Source organism: Enoplosus armatus, chromosome 3, assembly GCF_043641665.1.
Source record: "Enoplosus armatus isolate fEnoArm2 chromosome 3, fEnoArm2.hap1, whole genome shotgun sequence".
NCBI lineage: Eukaryota > Metazoa > Chordata > Actinopteri > Centrarchiformes > Enoplosidae > Enoplosus > Enoplosus armatus.
Genome location: NC_092182.1, coordinates 14,734,401 through 14,753,218, shown reverse-complemented (window position 1 = coordinate 14,753,218; position 18,818 = coordinate 14,734,401). Strand labels below are relative to the sequence as shown.

The 18,818-nt window shown below is 41.6% G+C and overlaps 3 protein-coding genes across 3 annotated transcripts; 1 reads left to right on the top strand and 2 right to left on the bottom strand.

Annotated features, from left to right (window-relative positions):
• Nucleotides 1–1,239: 1,239 nt before the first annotated feature.
• kbtbd12 (kelch repeat and BTB (POZ) domain containing 12) lies at nucleotides 1,240–3,612 on the bottom strand. The gene is made up of 5 exons (XM_070903440.1): nucleotides 2,540–3,612; nucleotides 2,186–2,456; nucleotides 1,894–2,044; nucleotides 1,497–1,694; nucleotides 1,240–1,409 (listed from the first exon to the last, which is right to left on the bottom strand). The coding sequence occupies exons 1-5, from the start codon at nucleotides 3,610–3,612 to the stop codon at nucleotides 1,240–1,242; spliced, it is 1,863 nt and encodes a 620-aa protein (XP_070759541.1).
• Nucleotides 3,613–5,193: 1,581 nt separating this feature from the next.
• On the top strand, nucleotides 5,194–12,571 carry slc26a6l1 (solute carrier family 26 member 6, like 1). Its single transcript, XM_070903121.1, has 18 exons — nucleotides 5,194–5,333; nucleotides 5,477–5,616; nucleotides 5,909–6,019; nucleotides 6,098–6,273; nucleotides 6,367–6,531; nucleotides 7,692–7,844; nucleotides 8,152–8,234; nucleotides 8,338–8,485; nucleotides 8,613–8,726; nucleotides 9,521–9,598; nucleotides 9,730–9,825; nucleotides 9,994–10,100; nucleotides 10,287–10,356; nucleotides 10,436–10,528; nucleotides 10,868–10,978; nucleotides 11,194–11,622; nucleotides 12,266–12,320; nucleotides 12,414–12,571. The coding sequence occupies exons 1-18, from the start codon at nucleotides 5,194–5,196 to the stop codon at nucleotides 12,569–12,571; spliced, it is 2,427 nt and encodes an 808-aa protein (XP_070759222.1).
• Nucleotides 12,572–13,454: 883 nt separating this feature from the next.
• Nucleotides 13,455–18,039, bottom strand: p4htmb (prolyl 4-hydroxylase, transmembrane b). Its single transcript, XM_070903441.1, has 9 exons — nucleotides 17,692–18,039; nucleotides 17,509–17,590; nucleotides 16,526–16,716; nucleotides 16,324–16,420; nucleotides 15,518–15,680; nucleotides 15,190–15,375; nucleotides 14,822–14,912; nucleotides 14,531–14,654; nucleotides 13,455–13,675 (listed from the first exon to the last, which is right to left on the bottom strand). The coding sequence occupies exons 1-9, from the start codon at nucleotides 18,037–18,039 to the stop codon at nucleotides 13,455–13,457; spliced, it is 1,503 nt and encodes a 500-aa protein (XP_070759542.1).
• Nucleotides 18,040–18,818: the final 779 nt, after the last annotated feature.

The window sequence follows — 18,818 nt, the reverse complement described above, 5'->3', positions numbered from 1 at the left end:
GTAAGTGTAAGTAATAGTAACTCATGTCACCAGTGGGGACACTGTTCCTTGTTCCACTGTTATACTGACCGGTGTCTTAATATTTTGTCCACTTCACTGAGGACTAAATATTAGAAACACCTCTCAATATAAAGCAATACATTTCAAAAGCACCACAAACTACAGCCTCCAAAACAACTATAAACTTGATTTAACACCTTTCTTAAACAGTTTCAACAAAAACTGACAGTTATAACCTTCATGAAGGCAGGACTTACTGCCATACTGTTGTATTAGACTGCATCAGTTTTAATCAGCCGTACCTAATTGTGCACATTTAAAGTATAAATTAAAGAGGTCTCATGTCATTGAAATATGTGAATGTGTCGCACAACACACGTGATGAACATCCACACCTCCATGTAGCCGAAGATACAGTGTCGACTACAGGCTACAGACCACAATTGAGTGTCTGTTCAAATTTCAACAACCATGCTGCATAATATCACTAAGGTGCATGTTTATTAGCAAAAAAACAGATTTATTCAGCTTTAGCAAGCATACCACAAAACAAACAAGTTGATTAATACAATATAAGATTTTTATACTGTATATGTACTAAATCTGCCAGTATCACTTTACTGTAGTCATTATATAGCTTTAGTATTTACCCTGTAATAACAGACCAAATACTCTATACTCCAGCATTTTGGTGTCATTTGTGTCAAAGCCAGAAGTCCATTGAATTATAACTAGAGCTGCAACGAGCAAAAATAACTCAAATCTTCTGTTTCCAGCTTCTCCAATGGGACCATTTACTGTTCGCTGAATAATGGTTTTGGACTGTTACTGTAGTCAGGAAAAATATTACATTGCATTCATATATATTATAAAATATATATGAATGCAAATTCTCCCCTATTTTTTTTACATTTCATAGACTACATGTCAAAGGAATTAATGGTGTTGCAAATAATGCTCTGCGCCTCTCAGCTACAGATTTCAGGTGATCAATCTCGGCAAGAAGTTAAGCACTAAGATAAAAAACTAACCCTAAAATACTGTATTTACAAATGATCTATTCTCACCTAACAACGTGCAAATTAATAATCGCAGATCCTCTTTCATGCAGGGCACTAAGACCTTTTCTGCTTGAAAAAATGAATGCCTTTGGCCCAGCAATAAGTGCATTAATAATTAATAATTCATTTCCTTCACTAATTTTCCCAAAACAGACTTTGATCTGATCTGACAGCGGTGTCACAGTTTAACCAAGTCCGCAGGTGGGGGCATGAGTCCCCTTGGGTTGAGATTTGCCACCAAGCAGGCGTCGTAGTTGTCATGCATCAGAGCTCGTCGAGCCACCACTGTCCACCGGTTCTCCCATGGGTCCAGCTCCAAAATGTCCTTTGTTATATCATCGTGACGGTCTAAGGGTAGTGAAGAAACAGAAAGGGTGAGACACTTTGAAACTCACAACACTTTGCATTCATTGGACATGGACGTTCTTTCATTACCTGCTCCTTTGTAGTATCCACACACATAAATCTTGCCTCCCACCACTCCTGCGTTGGGGGCATTAGTGCGCAGTGAGAGTTGTGCACATGGGAGAGGAGGTCCATCCCTCCAGTAGTCTCCATCTGGGTTGTAGATCTCCACAGCATCGAGGCAGTGGCGTGATTGCCCACGATCCATACCCTCACATCCAATACCTCCTGCAAAGTATGTTTTTATCAGTCAGCAGCATCATTTTGTAAAACAGATTCTTACAGAAATCAGTGCAGGATCATGATAATATTGTGTCTATATATGCATCCCACGAGAGATTTAAAATGTAAAAAAACTGAATAAATCTGAACTAACTAATTAGAATAGGCCATTTTATTAACAAGTTAACTGAACAAATAATCTTACCCATCACAAAGATTTCACCGTTGAGTACAACAGCACTGCAGCGGTACTTTGAGTACTTCATGGGACCTAGCTCTGTCCACTTGTTTGTGTTTGGATCGTACTCCAGGAGGCGGTTACTAAGACGGTCGGGCTCATCATCCATCCGGTATGACTGGATGGTTGAAGGGGAGGGAGGGAGTGACAAAGCAGAGCAGGTGCAGTCAGAGAAGAGTCACATTCAGATACAGTAAGAGTTCGTATTAAATGTGTTAATGAAGTCTGATTTTCTAGATTTCACAAGTTTTGACATCACCTGTGGTGTTCGACCACCTATCACATAGAGGCGATCTTTCATTCTGACCACGCTGTGGTAGGCCAAAGGCATAGGCAGGGGTGCTGCACTGCGCCAGGGTCCACCTTGCAGGGACCATCGCTCCACACAGTTAGTGATGAGAAACTGGTTCTTCAGCTTCATCTGCCCACCCAGCAGGTACAGGGTGTCACCCAGTGATCCCAGAGCGTATGAATCACGGTACTCCGCTGACGTCAGGTGCTCCCAGCTTCCTTGGGCCTCTACTTTGTACCTGGCAATGCAAGATAGCAATGAGTACCATCTGTGTGGGGCAAGCAAATACAGAGCTGTCAAATGTGTCACCTAATATCTTACCTGTAAATCTCAACATTCATGTCCTTCTTTCGGGCCATTTTGCGCGCACTTGCCTCTCCTGCCACTATAATGTAATTTCTTTCAGTTACAACCCCGGCACACACATACCCCAGAGCCTCTCCATAGCGAGGGGAAGTGATGTAGTAGGTTCGGCCTGTGGATGGAGCGTAGCAAAAGCTGCGCTCAGCATAGCTGCCATATCTTGACCTGATCCCACCACTGTCGTTGCCGACACACAGCAGCAGATCTGTGGTCTCCATGCCGTAACGCAGCTTTAGTTTGCGCGGTGCAGCTGAGGGATGCATCGCCGTGGCCTCCAAGGCTTCACTGAGCATCTCAAGACATTCAGCATCAGACAGCAGGGCTGTGTTCCTCTTCATCGCCTCTCTTAAGTAGTCAGGGTTTATCAGTGGCAGACGGACCTTCCTCAGGAGCTCTGGAAGGTGCAGAATACGGACCTCTCCATCCATCAGAGGGCTGTGTTTGACCCAGCGAAGGACCACATCCAGGATAGTCTCTTCTCTTGAAACATTAAGGTCATCAGAAGTCAGGAGCTTTCCCAGCTGATGGGCCTCCAGGTCCAGGACCTCCTCATTTTGGCAGACTTGGACAAAGTGCTGCCTCAGGAAGCGCTGAGCATGATCAGCCAGGTCCTCTGCACCGAGGTCACGGGCAAAGTAATACACACCAAGGCAGTTGGAGGCGTCCATGTTCTCGGTCATGTGCTGCTGACAGCGAGTGAAGACGTCATCCATCTGCAGGAGAAAAGCTGCAATCGAGATGCCTTGCACATTGGTGTTAGTGAGAGGAAGATCTGAGCAGTACATGTAGTTCAAGAGGAGGGCCAGGCTGTCTGCGGGGGTGTCACGCAGGAATATTTCTCTGTTGTTGCACTCACGCAGGCCGCATGTGAACATAACACGGAAATACGGGCTAAAAGCGGCTAAAACGACCCGATGACAGGGAAAGCTGATGCCCTCAGCAACCAGCACTACGTCTGTCAGATGCTCAGTCTCCCTCATCTTCCTCAGCTGGTCGAGCAGCACCAGCCCATGTTTGGCTGTAAGATCCATTTTGCCTCAACTTTTTAGAAACAATAATATTTACAAAGTTACACAGCCCTATGAACAACTAGTCAGGAGGTTGTCTCTGAAAAACAAAGGAAAAAACAGAAACAAATGTTGAGCGGCCATCAATTTCATATCAAACAGGACTTTAATAAGCGAGTGTGAAATGTACATGTCTAAAACTGCTTAGTCAAATCTACTCTGGATTTTATACACATTTGAACAAACAAGTCAATGTCACATTGCAAAGGTTTTAGCCATTAAAGTATTTTTAAATATTACAAAACCACATCCTTATAATGACTTAGATAACAGAAACCCTATAAGGATATTTTCATGGACTTCATATTTAAGCATCCACCATTCGAATAAACAACATTTACTAATAAGCCTTAGATATAAGAAATGCTAGCAAAATGCCGCCATTGTCTATATAACATGTGCACTCTTATAAGTTAGCACTACAGCTGTCCACATCATACTGCATTCAATTCTCTTGTAAAAGCCTTACCAAAGTCATCAGCTCCTCTTTTCTGCTGTTATCTTTGGTCTAAAAAGTCCAGTAAATGTCCATATTTTTCTGCAGGCTACATGTGTTGTTGATGTTGCCGAAATGTGTCAGTCAGGGGGGTTAGAAAGGGTCTGAGCAATTCCAAGAGACAAATATATGTACCCCCTCCACTGGTGCGGTCCTCTGAGCTACTAACCCAAAAATAGACAGTGTTGTGGCAGACAGCAAGTGGGTCAGAGGGGTTTGAGTGATAGAGAGAGAGAAGGCTTTTAAGTCATGACAGTGACGAATATTGTGAATTATTCTGATATATCCTAATTTGACTCATTGGCCTTATGTTGTACTTTGTTTGGGGTAATTGTCCGTTCCAGTTTGTTTGCCTCGGTCACGTGCATGCAGCTCTGGAATGACTGAAATGAAACATTGCTCCCAGCTCGGATTCAGATTTCATGACAGCGCTCTCTTAAAGGCCCAGTATACTGTATGCCCTCGTGTCAAAACTCAGACCTCGCCTAAGTTTGAAAATTCTTGAGACTGTTGCACCAACCATAACAAAGTTTGTAAACTGAATGCATTTATACATCTTTACTTTCTGACTTGCCAGCATTTAGTTGGATGTTAACTCCCATCTAATTGATTTTCAAGAGAAATCACTTTTGCTTCTGAAATATTTTAGGTATTTCTTTCAAAAGCCCTAATAAAGACTCACTTGACCAATGTAATTTGAGCTTTCATTTCATGGTTCATTAGCTTTACTTTTGCTTGTGAATGGAAAAACACACCTGTCAAACCTCCATCGAAATTCAATCAACAGAGTTAATTATTTTCCTCTTTAAGACCATAATTACATCCTTTGCTTCTTCCGGCCAGCCATCGTTGTCACAAAGAGGCTCTTCCCACAACATCCTGACTATAGTTAACCATTAGGCAATATGATGTACATATGCAGGTACAGCTGTTCTTGTCACAGTAGTACAGTTTTTGTCGTAAACAAGAGTCTTTGGGATAAATCTCCTTTAGTGTATCTTAAAAAATAAAAAAGTTTAAGTTGCACCGATTCTGACAGATTCAGCTCAATGGACTCAACATGCAGATTTGGGAAATACAGAGTGGAGCGGGAAGTGCTGGATGAGGAGAGACTGGAAGAGGTAACGCAGAGAAAAACACACTCTGACACTCACCCTTCTCTAGCCGACCGGCTTAAAGACTCCTTAAGGTAAAGCAAAGTTTATGGCTTGATCATGTAACTTTGACTCTGAACTTACTGAACCGTAGATGCCAGATTAAAATATTTAAAATATAAGCCAATAAAAAGATTATCACTTTTGTCTCTGTTTCTATCCTTCAAATCCCTTCCAGATGTACGGTACCCAAACTGAAGCAAAGTGTGGTGAGCAGCTTGCCTGTGTTATACTGGCTGCCTAAGTACTCAGTCTGGGACTATGGCATGCCAGACCTCATCTCTGGCATCAGTGTGGGCATAATGCACCTGCCACAAGGTATGACAATAGACAATAACAGTCGAGCAAATATCAACAATATTGCAGAAGAAAAATGATTTTTTTTTTTATGCCTCAAAGTGAAATTGTGTATTTCATGACTTGTATTCACTATCCTTATGGAGAACATTTCATTTGCTAGTAATACTGCAGTAAAAATAATACAGCTTCATGAAAACATTTCAGAATCAGATCAGAATCAGAATCAGAAATACTTTATTGATCCCCAGGGGGAAATTACACGTTTGTTTGGAAACTGAGACAGGTGCAACAAAACTTCTGTTTTTCACAGGTATGGCATATGCATTGTTGGCTTCCTTACCTCCTGTGTTTGGGCTCTACACGTCCCTCTATCCAGCACTGATCTACTTCTTTTTTGGAACATCACGTCACATCTCTATTGGTAAGTAGAGAGAGAGAGAGACATTGTAACACGGCCATTATAACCTCTGTAATAACATGTGTCTTTCATTGTGTTCAGGTACATTTACTGTGCTCAGCATCATGGTGGGTAGTGTGACAGAGCGACTTGCTCCAGACACAGATTTCCTCAAAACAAATGGGACCAACATCACTGCAGAGGTGGACATTACTGCCCGGGACTCATACAGGGTGCAGGTGGCGGCCGCTACTACTGTGCTAGGAGGACTTATTCAGGTCTGAACGCAACATCCCAAAGAAATAACAATATCTTATTTTGTTGTATGCAGCTGCCAACACTCATACATACATAAATGATTGTTTGCATAGGTGGTACTGGGTTTGGTAAAGTTTGGATTTGTGGGAACATACTTGTCTGAACCTCTGGTGCGGGCGTACACAACAGCTGCTGCAGCCCATGCTGTGGTGGCACAACTGAAGTACATCTTTGGAGTTTCACCAACACGGTTTAGTGGTCCCTTGACGCTGGTGTATGTGAGTACTGTCAAGTATTTGGTTCTGATGGCTGTGTTTTTGTTGACGCAACAGTACTGATCTGATTGCATTATCTGTTACAGTGCAGTTTGGCGCTGATAATAACAAAACTCACAAAAGAGTTGGATGTGCTTTAATTTAACCTGGAGATCTCTTGATATACATGATTTCTTTTACAAGAAAAAATCACCTAGTTATAAGAACACACGTCATTCAACAATCACACACGGTATAGCACAACAAAACACCTGGGAGACACAAGAGAGATAAAATACATTCCTCGTGAAACATGTGATGCTTAAGTGCGTGGCATCTCCAGATGAAGTTTATCTTGTAAATGACTCCAAGCCCAGGGTGCATAGTACAAAAATGCAATTTTAAAAAGTTCTGAGCACTCGAGGGACACTGAAGATCATCCATCCAGATGATCTGGTCTGATAACTGTTAGAAACAGGAAAGAGTGTTTTACAAAGGCGAATAGGAAGTTTCCCAAGAATGGCTTTAAAGATAAAAAAGGTACATATGGAGGTACATAAGTCCATCCAGTTAACATGTACAAATGACTTACTCCTTAATGCAACAAGAGTTCAGGGTGGTTCAGCCCCTGAATTATGCAGACTTTTCGTGTCCTAAATCCTGACGACTTTGTTTGAGCAGTAACCTACAATACATAGCTCAATAAAGGCATGATGACGGTTTCCAAAGATGTCTTCATCTCTTTTGATCTGACAACAACACTACCATGTTGCATAGAACCATATACTTATTTGGAACGAACAACAAGCGCTCTAATTACAGTAATTAGATGAAAGATGAGTGAGCCTCAGTGCCACATCACATTTGATGTCCCATTCTTCATCATACCATTTATAGATCTTGCACCCAAACACTCAACACTGAGTTGAGTGAGGAGGTTCTCCTAATTTAAAGAATTTCAGGCTGGAAACAGGATGTTGGGGTGGGACATATCACAGGGAGGTATTTATTCCAAGATAAGTGTACAATATAGCTTGGAGAATAAGCTAAAAAGGTGAAAATGCCATTTTATAATTAATTATGACTTAAAATGACGAAACCACTTGGTGTGTGCAGCTAAACTTTGTGTTTTTATGTGCACAGTAGTAAGCCATAACCACCTCCTGCTATATCTCTATTTTCAGACTCTGAAGGATGTTTGCTCGTTGCTTCCACACACTCATCTTCCCACACTGGTGGTCAGTGCTGTGTCCATGGTGTTTCTAATTGCAGCCAAGGAGCTCAACTCGTTTCTCAGTCCAAAGCTGCCAGTGCCCATCCCAGTGGAGCTCATCACAGTCAGTTGACACGAGGAAACACTCTCTTCATGTTATCACCGCTGTGCTCTGTACTGCTGCTGATGTTGCAGCACTGAAAAAGCACAGACACAGTGGAACCAAGCAGCTGAATCAGCGGTAGTGCCAGGGCCTCCGCATTTGTGCAGTTCACAGCAAAAAGGAGATATTTATGGCTAATAATTAAGTTCAGCTCTGGCATATGATTTACTAGATTATTAATGATTGAGGGTTTGAAATGTGTTGTGAAATGTGGCTTCTTTGTGTGTGTTTGTGTTTATAATCTGTATGTTTTTTGTGACAACTTCAGATTGTGGCAGGAACATTGATATCATCCTATGCCCACTTGAACAGCAACTACACTATTTCAGTCGTTGGAGAAATTCCCAGTGGGTAAGCACGTGGATTTAAGTTATACTGCTGTAATTATTTGTTGAGTCATAATCCCAGCTTGTTTAGTACTAATAACACTTCCTGTCCTCTACCTGTGCACCAGTCTAAGTTCTCCCAGTGTACCAGATGTGAGTATTTTTGGAGAAGTTATTGGTGATGCGTTTGCACTGGCCATTGTTGGATATGCCATATCTATTTCACTTGGAAAAACATTTGCACTGAAACATGGATACAAGGTGGACAGTAACCAGGTAAACTCTCATCAAACACCTGCTTATTTTTGCAGTTTCCGTTAGCATACAATCTTTTCTACATTCTGTATTCCTCTCTTTCTGTATTCCCCTGCTAAGTCTTGTGTCTGTCTTCACCTGGCTGCAGGAGCTGGTGGCTCTGGGTCTCAGTAATACAGTGGGAGGCTTCTTCCAGTGCTACTCTGTCTGCCCCTCCATGTCTCGAAGTCTCATCCAAGAGACCACGGGAGGAAAAACACAAGTAAGTGTGCAGTTAAGAAGTTAGCATTACCTCACAAGCCAAAGTCATTCTAATTCTGTACTGTGAACATGCAACATGCAATAGTTGTACTGAAAATATGCAAGGAATATACCTACTTAAGGATGATTGAGGTAAGAAGGAAATTATGCTGAATTATACGTGAAATTATATAACACAATACCACCATATGTATACATGTATATGTAAGAACCATGTGGAAATTCAAGCCTGATGGTACTAGAACATGTACTGTATTTTTTAGCTTATTATGCTGCATAGTTAGTGTGTCATGCACATACAAGTACCCAGCTCACATGGACTTACAGTATACAACACCAAAAAATACGGTTGCAGTGGTGAAACATTGCAGACAAACAACTTTGCCTGCTGTCCCAGGCTCTCTCACACAAAAAGGTTCCCAGCTCAAGTTTACTAAAAAGAGAAGCCCTTAAATCAACATGTAATGAGCAATAAAACACCTAAATCACATAACAAAGTGTTTCTCTTCAGGGAACTACCTCTCTGTTTTTATAGCTAATGGTATTGTACCTGAACATAACAGAGATGTATTTATCATTCATCTAAACAATATACCAAATCAATCAATTATTGGTTATAATACTGTTAATAGTTGGGGTAGCACTAAATATTGGAAATACATGCTGTCATATAGTCAAGCTACTCTCCAACAATGGACGTCATCCATCTCTGCTAAACAAACTAATATGTTAACATGCCTGTTGAGCACAAATGTTTCAGTAACACCAGAAACAGCCTTTGAGTTGTTCTTGCAGATGGCTGCAGTGGCCTCAGCGCTCATTGTGTTGGTGACTATACTGAAACTTGGACCGCTGTTCCAGGAGCTGCCAAAGGTTCTGTTGCTCTTCCACTTGTCTTTACTGTAAAGTGATTAGCAGTGCATATTTATGAAGCATGACATAATTTGTGTAATGAAATAGATTTTATTTGTTTGTGTGTGTGTTTGCGTGTGTGCTTATTTTAGGCTATCCTTGCATCGATTGTCTTTGTAAATCTGAAGGGGATGTTCAAGCAGCACTTTGATATTGTTACACTGTGGAAAAGCAGCAGGATTGATCTGGTGAGAGGTTAAATTGTTACTATCACATGTTTTGAAAAGATCCTTACAAGCAGCAGCTGTGACAGAATTTGCTGTGGTGTTGAATCTGTAAAAGTGTCATTGTTTCTGTTTCCTTTTCATTGTTGCTCTAAATGACAATGATTCATGCTGTCACGCTGTATTCCCCAGGTGGTGTGGTTGGTCACTTGGGTGTCATCACTGCTGCTCAATCTGGATCTGGGTCTCGCAGCATCGATCACATTTGCTCTGCTTACCGTTATCTTCAGAACTCAGCTGTAAGACTCCTCTGCACCTCATCATAGTCTATTTCTCACTTCGGTATCTGACTCATAATGTGTGAGTGTGAGAGGCAATATTGATAACTAATGTTAGGCTGCAAGATCTGCCAGGTTAGACAAAATACTGTACACAAACAAATTGTACAAATAATAATTTTGAGTTGTTCTTTTAATTCCATTCAGCCCAAAATACTCTGTACTGGGAAATGTTCCAGGCACTGAACTGTATGTGGATATAGAGACCCACAGAGAGGTAAAACAACAACAATTGGAAATAAAAGCTTCTCTATCCTCACTGCAAAAAAAGCTAATCGTTTTTTGTCATTTGGCAGGCGAGAGAGATTCCAGGTGTTACTATATTTCGCTCCTCTGCTACAGTATATTTCGCAAATGCCGATCTCTACCTTGAGGCTCTGAAAGAAAAGGTTTGTTCTCTTTCCTAATGATACTCTCTATTAGAGGTCTGCAACTAATGATTATTTTCATTATTGAGTAATCTGATTATTATTTTTCTGTAAAATGCCAGAACATAGTAAATTCGTAGTCAAATTCCTTGTTTTATCCAAACAATAAGTCCAAAAGCCAAAGATATTCAATTAATTATCATATGTGACAAAGAAAAGCCAGAACATTTAATAACGATTAATTTTATCAGTTATCAAAATACAAATTTTCTGTCGATCGGTTAATTGTTTCAGCACTCATCTCTTCAAAAGCAAGCAGATGCAGATGATGTTTTATCTTTCTTGTTTATCTGTTTTCAGAGTGGGCTTGACATCAGTAAAATGATCATCTATAAGAGGAGGCAGGAGGCCAAACAGAAACGTAGAGAAAGGAGGGCTGAGAGACGAGCGAAAAGGCAAGCCAAGAGAGAGGTAAGATGCTGGAAGTGTACAACATAACATTGTTTATAGAAATTTTACAAAACATTTTAAGGACTACAATGATTTCTTTTGGTGTGGCCCATTATTCGCTGTATCCTCTATGTTGTTAGACAATTAGCATGAAAATCAATGGCCAATGGCCAAACTACCAAAAGGTCAACATACTGTAGTTTTTAACAGAGGTTTGCATCATTACCACTCTGCAGAGACGGGCACAGAGAGCAGCTAAACAGCTGTCTGGAGCACTGGTGTTCTCTGTGGAGGAAGAGGCCGGCTGCTGGAGGGACACATGCATGGATGGGGATGTTACAGACAAGGAGGAGCAGGGCTGGACTGAGAGGGAGAATGGGACGGTGTTCGTCATCCCAACCAGCCCTCGAACACCAGACGGCCACTGTAGGTGGGAGTACCTGAAAGGAGGAGATCCAGACTGCACCAGCTTAGGGTGGATGTCTGAGTTGCCGGACGGGGACACCACCACTCTGGGCTCCAGCAGTGAGGACACGCTGAGTCGTGACCTGGAGCGGGTCTCTCTTGGGTCACTGGGCAAGTGGACCTGGGACATTCACTCCATCATTATCGACCTCTCCACAGCTAACTTCATTGACACAGTGGCTATCAAAACCATGAAAAACGTAAGTACTAGGGGGAGAAATGTCCTTTAAACAAAGGGTAAGACGTGACTGAAAATTTCTTAAATGTCCCTACATTTTCCCTTATTTCTAAAGCTTAGAGGAGGACCCATATACTTTCAGATCATTCAGGTGTCAAATCCCTTTATTAAATAATTTAAGTGTGATTTGAGAAGCATGAGCAATGTATACGGGTTGCTGTGGGAGTTTGCCAGGGAGAGCTTAAGAGTTATGTTTTCATTAACAGCTAATTTTACAATGTTAATAGATTTATTTGAAGATAATAAAGGTAAATACAGGTCTGCAATCACCTGCTCCTGAAGATAAAAGCTTTTTTCTATTGTGGTCCTTCTTAGAAAGAGAAAGGGTAAGATGACAAATCTTCAAGTCAGGTAAAGAAATTCACTTCATTTAGCATTGGCAAGGGTTGATATCACTGAAATGGGAGTTTATAAACTTTCAGTTACATTATAACACTGACATAAAGGATAGTTTTACTCTCTTACAGTTAAATAAACCCTGATGACTCACTGTGGGTCAGATTGTTGGGCTGATTAGGGTTTGTAGCACCTGATGGGGAAGAAAGATTTTTTAAAGGTTGGTGCAGTGGTAACGGAGAAATATTACGTATTTATCAATTTGACAGATTTTCCAGGACTTCAGTGAGATTGATGTAGATATCTACATGGCTGGTTGTCAAGGTAAGTGACTATCTCCTCACATTCCTGGAGGCTGTACTACATGAATAGGCTTCATCGGGTTGGTAATTTGCTTGTAAACTGTTTTCTCTTCAGCGCCTGTTGTGGAGCAGTTAGAGCTTGGCGACTTCTTCTCTGAGTCGATAACAAAGAGACGTCTTTTTGCGTCTGTTCATGATGCTGTGCTCTACTGTCTGGACCATCGTGGAGCGACATCGTTCCCCAGATACGAGCCCTCAGTGGTGAGTTTATAAAGCTGATGTTCAGGTGAAACTTTTATCGGATGGTCCAGTGCGTATTCACCATGTTGTTTTAACTAAATTACTTTCTAAAAACTGATTTCAGGACACACACAGCAGCACAAAACTTTAAGGACTCAGCATCTCAGCATCTACTGGAGGGAATATCAAAAGCTGATAAGTTTCATTTGTAAATGAATAGCTGCTAGCCCTGAGTAAAGTGTGAAACAAATGATACATATGAATCATTTTAGTGTGTCTGTTATTTTATTGTTGAATTATATTCAATTATATTTATACATCTTTAAAGTAGGAAGACCAACGCTGAAGACACATGAGCTTAATTCAGCTTTATTCAATGTGGGAGAGTGGTACTGTGCATTGTCAAGGAAAAATAAATAAATCAATAAGTTAAATTAAATATTACCTTTCAAGAAAAATCTGGCTGAATTCAAGGAACAAAGACAAGGCAACATGCATCACACTGCGAGTGTGTGAGCTTTTTTTTGGTAATGGCAGCAATAACAAGGTAGGACATTGAAATGTTTACAGTAGCCATTTCAATTTTCAAGTGCAATTTTTGCTCACAGCAACAGCAAAACCTGTGAAGCTAATGCATGCAAAGGGAAAGTTTTTGTCTCAACTCCTTTAATGAGTTTCTAGTGCAACATTCCTAAAATGGGAAATTAGAGCAGATTAAAAAATAACAGGATAACAATATCCAAGCAATATTTAACAAAAGTATCTCTTTACAGTTGCATAAACCTGCTGTGACCTCGTTCCCTGAATAAATCTTGTCTCTACATACTGGTCACAGAGGATGTTGCCAAAGAACTTGTGCACAGGACTGAGGAATGCTAGGTAGATTTTTTTTTCTTTTAGAAATTTGGTTTATGAGCTACAAGTCTTGATGGATATCAGCACTCTTCTGTGTGTCTGGGTTCAGAGTCAGACCTTCATCTTCTTCGTCCTCTGGCTGCTGTGAAACCAGCTGCTGGTAGCGAGCCTGCCGCTGGTAATCCGGATCAATGTTGATCCATTTATTGGCAACCCACTTAGTGCCATGGGTGACCACGCAGCCTCCATGCAGAGCGTATTCATCCTGCTCTCCCACCCAACCTGTTGAGAAAAAAAAAAATCATTTATGTTGGTTAGCAACGTCCTTCATGTTATTCCTGTTTTTAAAGGGCTCACACTGAGGTTGGTCAAGATGAATTACTTGAGCAGTTTTATTTTCCCAACCAACATCTGAGTTTAATTGGAAAACTATTAGTTTAAATTAGCCAGAAATCCTTAACCTTAAATGTACTTTCTTATACAGTATATTTGCTGTATTCTTACGGTGTATAGCTGTCTTTCTAGATTACCTAAACACCACTATGGGCGCCAAGACGAATTGAATTGAAATAATATAATAAACTGCTAATAACTGTTACATGCTAGCAGGGTGGCTCTAAGGATGGCAATGTCGGCCAATTTTGATTGGCACAAAATTCATGGTTCCCAGACAATGTATCCTAATGACTTGACTGATCCTCTGACTTTTAATTGAGCGCTACCATGAGGTTACTTTGTCCACTTCATTGGTTTATGACCAAATAGCTGCAAAACTTTTCCCATCATCTTCAGCTGTACTTTGTGTTTAGTGCTAAGTAGCAAATGCTACCATGCAAACGTGCTAAACTAAGATGGGGAACGTACTGTAAAAAAACATTACACCTGATGAACATCGGTTTATATTAGCGTTGTCTTTATGAGCATGTTAGCATGCTGACATTAGCATTTTATGTATAGCCACACAGATTGCAAGATGATACGTAAAATGGACATTACCTTTGTGGCACACAACGTGTATACCAAAATGTTTTTATTTTTAAATAAAAATTCAAAATGTGCTTTTACATGAAATGAAAATGATTTGCATCTTTGTTGCAACATTATGTTAATAAATTGTGCTGTCATTTTAAATCTTACCTCTTCCATCAGAAAGGTAGTTGTACCAGAAAACAGCTGTCCCTTTGGTAGGCTTCACCCTCAGGTTACTCTTGTCACAATTCCTTCTGGTGTCCAAAAGATCGACGTCATTCTGTATGAGAGACTAAAACACACAATCAAACTCAGTGACACGGTTTGCTTAACGTCAGGGTCATGCACTAACTGACAAACACGTGAGCTAACACAGATATGAAAGACATGCACAGTATGTACACAATACTTTTGCAGTGCTCTCTGTACACATTTCCAGACCCACACACAATTACGCACCACTTCATCATAGGTCCTGTTGTCTGCCACAGGGAATGCAGTCTCCCCACCCCCCTCAACAGAGTTCAGGTAGAAGAGAACTGTGATGTACCTAGGTGTGCGACACAGATTTCAATTGACACACACATGTATGGTGCAAACAAACACACACATACCAACACTTTGCAAACAAGTGGCAAGCACACACATTTTCCCCAAGTTGACAATGTAGAGTCACACAAACTAACATGCCAGCTGTCACAATGGATGTCACAATTTAGTAATCACACTGGACAGATGAATTCAGATCTGAACATTCATAGATATTTTTGTTGAGAAATGCCGCTTCAGTCATCTCAGTCAACACTGTGCACCTTCAGTGATCTCACCTGCAAGACGTCTCAAAGGGAGTGGAGGTGTTGGCTGCGAGGCGCGTGTGTGTGCAGGCTGTTTCAGGATACACAGGGCCGCTGTCATGGTGGGCGTGGTAGTGTCCTCCCTCCTCATAGCGAACCACCTGGAGCGGCTCACTGAGGTCCACTAATGTGGGCGGGAGTCGAGTGAGGCGAGTCACCCTTCAGAAAATGGTAAAGAAAAAATCTGGAAGTCTGGGAAAAACATTTCTAAACCTTTTTTATTCTTCGTGTTGAAATTAAACTTTAGTTATATTAAAGTTAGCACTTCAATAATCAGAGAACAATGGTTTCACTTGCTTACCTCGCCTTGATGTCTTGGAGGACCTGGTGTGCTCCTTTGCCCTGGTACAGCCAGGTGTGTCTGCTGTTCCTCACCAGCTGACTCCTTTTCACCCCTTGCTGCATCAGGAAGCGCTGGAAGGCATCATTGCTCAGACGCCTGAACTCTTCTAGACTCAACAAACCTGTCCAAAATATGAGAATGTGCATATTATTCTAATGCCGTGCGTAAGTCTTCATTTCTTGTCTTACTGACACTATTCATACTCTTTCTCTCATTAGAGTAACTATATACAGTATACTGACTTTCCAATATCACATTTAAGTTTACACATAGACACATCACCTTTGAATTGAGGCTAATATAAGTTGTGTATAAGTGAATATCCAGTCCCATTCATATTGATGAACTGTGTCCATAAACTGTATGTCACTTATCTACTCTACGTTCCAGGGATGTATGCAGTGCACTTAATTTTGTTTTGACAGTAAAAAAAGAATATGTAGAAATTTCAAATAAGATTCATTTCTCCCACCCAATATTTTAGCCAAAACCCACCTCTCTTGGGTCTTGGCCCACCTTTTAGCCAAGACCCTCCTGGCCTTGTAAAACTGGTGTATAGGCAACATTTTAAATGAGGTGTGTAAAAAAGTGAGATTATCTCACAAATTACACTTACAATTTTACAAATACAATTTCATGTACAAATATGTACATGAACTACTAATCTGTAACACACATTTCTGACACTACAGAAGATTGGTAAAAACTGCAAAGTGAAAGGTCTTGCATAAAATGGAAAACGATGGCTGAGCTTCATTTCTTACCATTACCATCCCTGTCAGCTTTGAGCCCAGCATAAATTTCTCGCAGATTCTCCGGTGTGAGCCAGATGCCATCCCTCACTCGAGAATGAGTCAGTATCTTTTGGATAGTAAAGACAGGATGAGTTAACCAACTCTGAACAAAAGTACCACTGCGTGTCATAAACTACAGCATGCGCTCACAAGCCACAAACGGACATGACACCTCATGGAGCTGCAACTGTCCGTCCTGGTTGATGTCAAGAAGGTTGAAGATCTCCTCTGGGCTGAGGTTGAGCTCCTTGGCCAGCTCTTCCTGGCCATCTTGCACCATTAGCTGGCTCTCCATCAGACCCTTTAGCTGTGCAAGCTGCATCACAACACGGCACTCGTCCTCTGACAAAAACTCAGGGATCTCTGCAGAAAAACACTGAGTTACACACAGAGGAAAATCTCTCGGGTCCACAGGATTGCATAATTTTCTCTGCTGCATGCTTCACATTTCCTGATTTGCTACCTCTTCATATTGTACTGTACCAATATTACATTTTACAAATGGTTCTAGTTTTATGTGATCAACTAATTAATCCGTCAGCGAAAAATAATCAGCAATTATTTGAATATTGACAAATAATTTCATTAATCAAGCAGAAACGCAAAACTGATTTCAGCTTCTCCACTTGAAGGATCTGTCTAACATGAGAGAATATTGAAAATCTTTGGAAAATTGTGACTGACATGTTTCACTATTTTGTTAGGTTTAATAAGAAAACAGTCAGCTTTTAATAGACAGTTGAAATAATAGTTAGTTGTAGCCCTCATGTAGACAATCATTTAATCAGCTGCCAGTACTGCAGCTCCGCTGATGCTTCGCAGAACCATGAACATCAACATCGAACCATTCATATAAATGTGTAGTTAATCTATGCTTGTTGTCAACACAAAACACTAATAAATATAATACATCCTCTTTAACCAGTCAACTATGAGCCCTTAATTTGATCCAGAGTGCAAAGCAGAGGGAGTAGTTGCCTCACGGCTTATTGGCCTATTTCATGTAGCCTTGATTGATCTCAGCATACACATATGTAGGCTACACGGCTGTGTGTGTGTGTGTGTGGGTGAATGTGATGTTTGCTTTCATCAGACGAGGCCAGTTTGGCCACTAGAGGCTCATTTGTTTTGCCACATGCGGGCTCTGGCTCTCACCAAACAGCAGAGGTTTCAAACTCAGAGTCCGCATTTCATGCACTTTTCCGGGCACCAGTGACACCTTCTGGACGTGTCCCACCTGAAAGATGCACCACAGAAGTGATTTTGATGGTGCTCATTGTGCTTGAGAGTGGGAGTAAATATAAAAGAGTGGGAGTGATGCATCATCGCATTACTCACCCTTATTCCCTCGATTCGTGTTAGGGAAACATCACGCAGAGGGTCAGGCTTTGATGGCGGACGTCCCGACTCGGGGCGCTGGTGGTTACTGCTGGGAGCATCGCGACTCCGGTTCGCATCATCCTGCCCGCTGATGTAGTGCACGTAAAAAAGCAGTGCAATAACATTAATGATGTATACGTGAAAAAACACCATCACTACCACGAAGTAGGAGCGGGAGCACACGCTGCTCTTGTGGCAGGAGAGGCGCTCGCACGGCGGCCGGAGCGGCAAGGTCGTGCTCCCGGACGGAGTCGTGTCCTCGGAATCTGGGGTTTCCTGGTTGTCTGTCATTTTCCTGAGGATCATGGAGTTGATACTTCCTCGGCAGCAAAGTCCATCTGATTAATCAAACGGCAAGATGAACATTTGCGGGCTGCTCACAAGTGGCAGATGCTCTGACTGACAGATGTCCAGTTTAATTAAAAAAAGAAGAAAACCAGGCCAGCTTCTCCGCTGCAGAATTGAAATCGTTGCGCACTGAAAAACCACGGAGGGTTCATTATGAAACTGTGCTCGTTGAAGCTGAGGAGTCAACTACCACTGGCACTGTGTCGTTATCTTTTCGCCCACAGACAGCAGCGCTGCAGCCTCGGACAGTCTTGTTTACACTGCAGCAGTCCCAGTCAGCGGCGGCAGCAAAGCGCACTGCGCATCCCAAACCACGGCGGAACTCATCCCAGAAACCTGGTCCATAAACCTGACCCGGCATCGACTGAGTACAATAATCATCCTTTTAAATAACGGACACGTGATTTGTTAACATAACAAAACGTCACGGTCCACTATTGACACGCTATCGTCCGACCTCTCCCGTCGACAGCAACAGTCTGTCTCCCGTGCAATGCCGACCTCTGGTGACCTGAAGCAAAAAGACATTCCTGTCTGTTTATGAGACAGTGCAGTGATCCTCTCTCTCTCTCTCTCTCCCTCATTGTGTTTGTTCGATATATCCAGTATGTCTTTGGTCAGCAGCAGGTTGGTTGTGAAATGGCCTGTTCTCTATGTAAGAGATTATTGTTGTTTATGTAGAAAGGTCTTCTAAAACAATTACCATTTTATTTATCCCCAGTTCTCACCTTATTATG

Bases quoted from the DNA above. Each gene is read 5' to 3' on its own strand.
- kbtbd12 (XM_070903440.1), bottom strand. From the start codon at position 3,612: ATGGATCTTACAGCCAAACATGGGCTGGTGCTGCTCGACCAGCTGAGG. The intron at 1,695-1,893 runs GTAAGATTATTT...CATACTTTGCAG, and splicing joins CGGTGAAATCTTTGTGATGG to GAGGTATTGGATGTGAGGGT. The intron at 1,410-1,496 runs GTAATGAAAGAA...CACTACCCTTAG, and splicing joins TGGATACTACAAAGGAGCAG to ACCGTCACGATGATATAACA.
- slc26a6l1 (XM_070903121.1), top strand. From the start codon at position 5,194: ATGGACTCAACATGCAGATTTGGGAAATACAGAGTGGAGCGGGAAGTG. The intron at 6,274-6,366 runs GTCTGAACGCAA...TTGTTTGCATAG, and splicing joins TGCTAGGAGGACTTATTCAG to GTGGTACTGGGTTTGGTAAA. The intron at 9,599-9,729 runs GTTCTGTTGCTC...TGCTTATTTTAG, and splicing joins TGTTCCAGGAGCTGCCAAAG to GCTATCCTTGCATCGATTGT.
- p4htmb (XM_070903441.1), bottom strand. From the start codon at position 18,039: ATGATCCTCAGGAAAATGACAGACAACCAGGAAACCCCAGATTCCGAG. The intron at 17,591-17,691 runs GTGAGTAATGCG...TGCATCTTTCAG, and splicing joins CACGAATCGAGGGAATAAGG to GTGGGACACGTCCAGAAGGT. The intron at 16,717-17,508 runs GTGAGAGCCAGA...GTTTTTCTGCAG, and splicing joins TTTGAAACCTCTGCTGTTTG to AGATCCCTGAGTTTTTGTCA.